The sequence below is a fragment of the Amblyomma maculatum genome, chromosome 2, assembly GCF_055883805.1.
Source record: "Amblyomma maculatum isolate TAMU_Amacu chromosome 2, ASM5588380v1, whole genome shotgun sequence".
Classification (NCBI taxonomy): domain Eukaryota; kingdom Metazoa; phylum Arthropoda; class Arachnida; order Ixodida; family Ixodidae; genus Amblyomma; species Amblyomma maculatum.
The window spans coordinates 173,581,031-173,583,866 of NC_139345.1; the positions used below are offsets into that span (position 1 = coordinate 173,581,031).

Here is a 2,836-nt window from a genome sequence, read left to right on the forward strand (position 1 = left end):
GCTAATTAAGTAAATGCAAAACAAAAAATTGCCTGTAGTGCGCAAACAGGCTGGCAGTTGTATGCAATTGGTTTCACTGACCTACCTCAAATATATTATTTTGTAACCCTTGGTTCAAGTTAGCTGGGACACCCGGTATATATATATATATATATATATATATATATATATATATATATATATATGTATGTATGTATGCTAATGCACAAACTGATTGTCTCGTAAGATGGATGGTTTTGTTGGTTTACTGGGTTTATCATCCCAAGGCAATTCAGGTTATGACAGACACATGTTAGGATTTGCAGTGACATGGCTATGATGTGTTTTAATGCCCTAAACATTCGGACCTCAATGTTCTGCACAAACATCAACGAGCGTGCTTTCTTCAAGCAAGGTATGCCTTCGGCTCCAAAATAGGGATGTGTTACAAACTTCATTTTCGTAAGACCGTGGTCTTATTGTGTACACATTCTGTGTTGATGCTCACACATCAATAAATAATGGATTAACGCATTACGCTAAATGAAAGGGTATCTAACATACGGAAGTAACTAAAGATGAGAAAATTAGTTGCTAACATCGCAGAAAATGAGCAGAAGAAAGGCACTATTCGGTAAGGATATAAACCACGTTCAGAAACAAAAAAGTAGAGTTCACATATTATCCCAAGGAAATCGTCACCGACTTTTGTATCGAGTGAGTGGAGTAATTGTCGCGAGGCAGCGAGACCCTGTCCGATTCAGTGGTACTTCTGCGCTTCACGGGTTCCTTGGGCAGCGGTAACAATGTCTCCTGCATTGTGCGTGTGCTGTTCGGAGCATGCGTCGTGACCGATCGGAGACCGGAGGTGCGTTGCCCTTGGAGCACCCAGTCGTCCTGGTAAGGCAAAACCTGTGCGCCGACGGCGAACAGCGACATTGCCGCAGCCGCTATGGACAGTCTCACGTCAATGTGTCGGTCATCGAAGACTGCCGTGCTCGTTCGGCCGAGGCTGTCACCAATGACGCTGAAAGCGAGGAGCCAAGCCAGACCGCTGCTGTGTGCTACGACTGGGTATGCGCCGGCTGCTTGTGAGACGAAAGAGGAGAAGCAGATGGTTCCGGCCACGCGCATGAGGACTACGAGGCTATTACGTACAAGGGTGTCGTTTTCTCTTGGCGCGATGATGAAGACAGCCAACAGTGTCCCGAAGATGAATGCAGAGGCAACAACGACCCTTCTGAAGCCGAAGCGACCAAGGCACGGTACAACCAGCAAGAGGCCGATGAATGTTACTATGTAGTAAATGGCCGTTATCGCATCGTTGACGGGCAGTCCGACACTGTTGACAACGAATGTGTCATAGGCATAGCTGACTGCCGTCGACATGCAAGCGAGAAGAACTGTGCGTGCTCTGATATCGGTGCCGCAGAGGTTGCCACTTTCGGGAGAGCGCCGGTTGTCGGTATGGGTCTGCAGGTAGTTCAGCATCATCTCGTGACAATGTTCAAGCGACACCTTATTGAGACTTGCTGCGAGCAAAGCGACGCGCTCGGCTTCCTTAACGTGCCCTCTCGCCAAAAGCCAGGCTGGAGACTCGTCGACGCTGTAGTACGTGAGAAGAAGTAGGCAGGTGGGAATCATGAGAATAAGCTGTAGTGCCGCCCAACCGGCCCTGTAGAGCTTTGCGAAGAACAGCGTGGTAGGAGTAATGACTACCGCGAGCAGCGAGCCCACCGTCGTGTACTCAGGAATTCTTGAACTGGGTGTGACTTCGTAAAAGATAGCTAACATTGGCGGTATAAGGGCGATCATGGCAGCCAAAAGGACGGCACGAACGATAACAAAGAAGAGGAAATTGTTTGGTACGCTGCTCCCAGTGCCTGCTATGAGAACAACAGGTATGGTGATGAAAACGACCGTCTTGCGGCCGACACGGTCTGCCAGAGTTCCAACTACAGCCAGTGAAACCAAGCAAGCTGCTAAAGACACGAGCTTGGCGACTTCGATGAGCCAGCGCCTGTCGCACACCAGGTTCCATTCACTCACAATGTTGTTGCCGAATTGGTCCAGGTCAAACTCCCACGAAGTGCATGGGATCACCCTGGTAGCGTCGCCAGCGTCCGGTGGGTCGCGTATCAAGCAACGGCTGAACTCTCCTCGTTCGTCGAGTGGGATTGCCATGTTCTTCCACTCGAAGACGCTGAGGTTGGCGAAGGCGTCTGGTCGTCTGCACCAGTGGTTCATTACACCGGCGGTTAGACTGAAGCTCTCGTAGTGCAGGCCGTATGTACCCAGAGAGATGCTCGCACTGAAGAGAACCAAGAGCTGGAAGGCACCGTTTCCGTAAGGCAGCTGCCTCTCTGTAGGTTCTGATGGTCCTGCAGGTTTAGCGGCATCACGGGCCCACCGAAGTGGTCGCAAGTCTGGTCGCTCCTGGCAAGCAGTCATTTCCAAGGGCTTCTTCCTTCTTCTGCAAACCCGCGCGCCCATTACAATCGCGTTATGCTGCAGGCATGTTTTTGAGCAGAAAACATTGAAGGGTTTAAATTGCACATGACACTTGAAGGCTGTCTATAGAAAAAAGATGTGTATGGATATGCAATTAACTGTAGATACGCTCTTTGTGTAGTTTTTGTTGATCATTTCTGAGCTCTACGCTGCGAGCCGCTTCTTTGAAGTGGTTGTGGCCAGATTGGACCAATACGGCAAGAAGAGTTGGTGTTTTTGTACTTGAACTTCAAATTTAACCCCTTAGTCTCGTCTGCGCTATCATTTCCCACCAAAGAAGACTATAGAACGCAAAACAGACCGTCACCATTCTGAAGAACTGCATGTTGCAGTAGGCAGTAGCCAC

The 2,836-nt window shown here is 49.2% G+C and overlaps 1 protein-coding gene across 1 annotated transcript; it reads right to left on the reverse strand.

Moving 5' to 3' along the window:
* Positions 1 to 660: 660 nt before the first annotated feature.
* LOC146200457 (solute carrier family 22 member 7-like) lies at positions 661 to 2,430 on the reverse strand. Its single transcript, XM_084592371.1, has one exon. It carries the CDS (start codon positions 2,428 to 2,430, stop codon positions 661 to 663), a length of 1,770 nt encoding a protein of 589 aa, XP_084448497.1.
* Between the last annotated feature and the right edge of the window lie 406 nt (positions 2,431 to 2,836).

Bases quoted from the DNA above. Each gene is read 5' to 3' on its own strand.
- LOC146200457 (XM_084592371.1), bottom strand. From the start codon at position 2,430: ATGACTGCTTGCCAGGAGCGACCAGACTTGCGACCACTTCGGTGGGCC.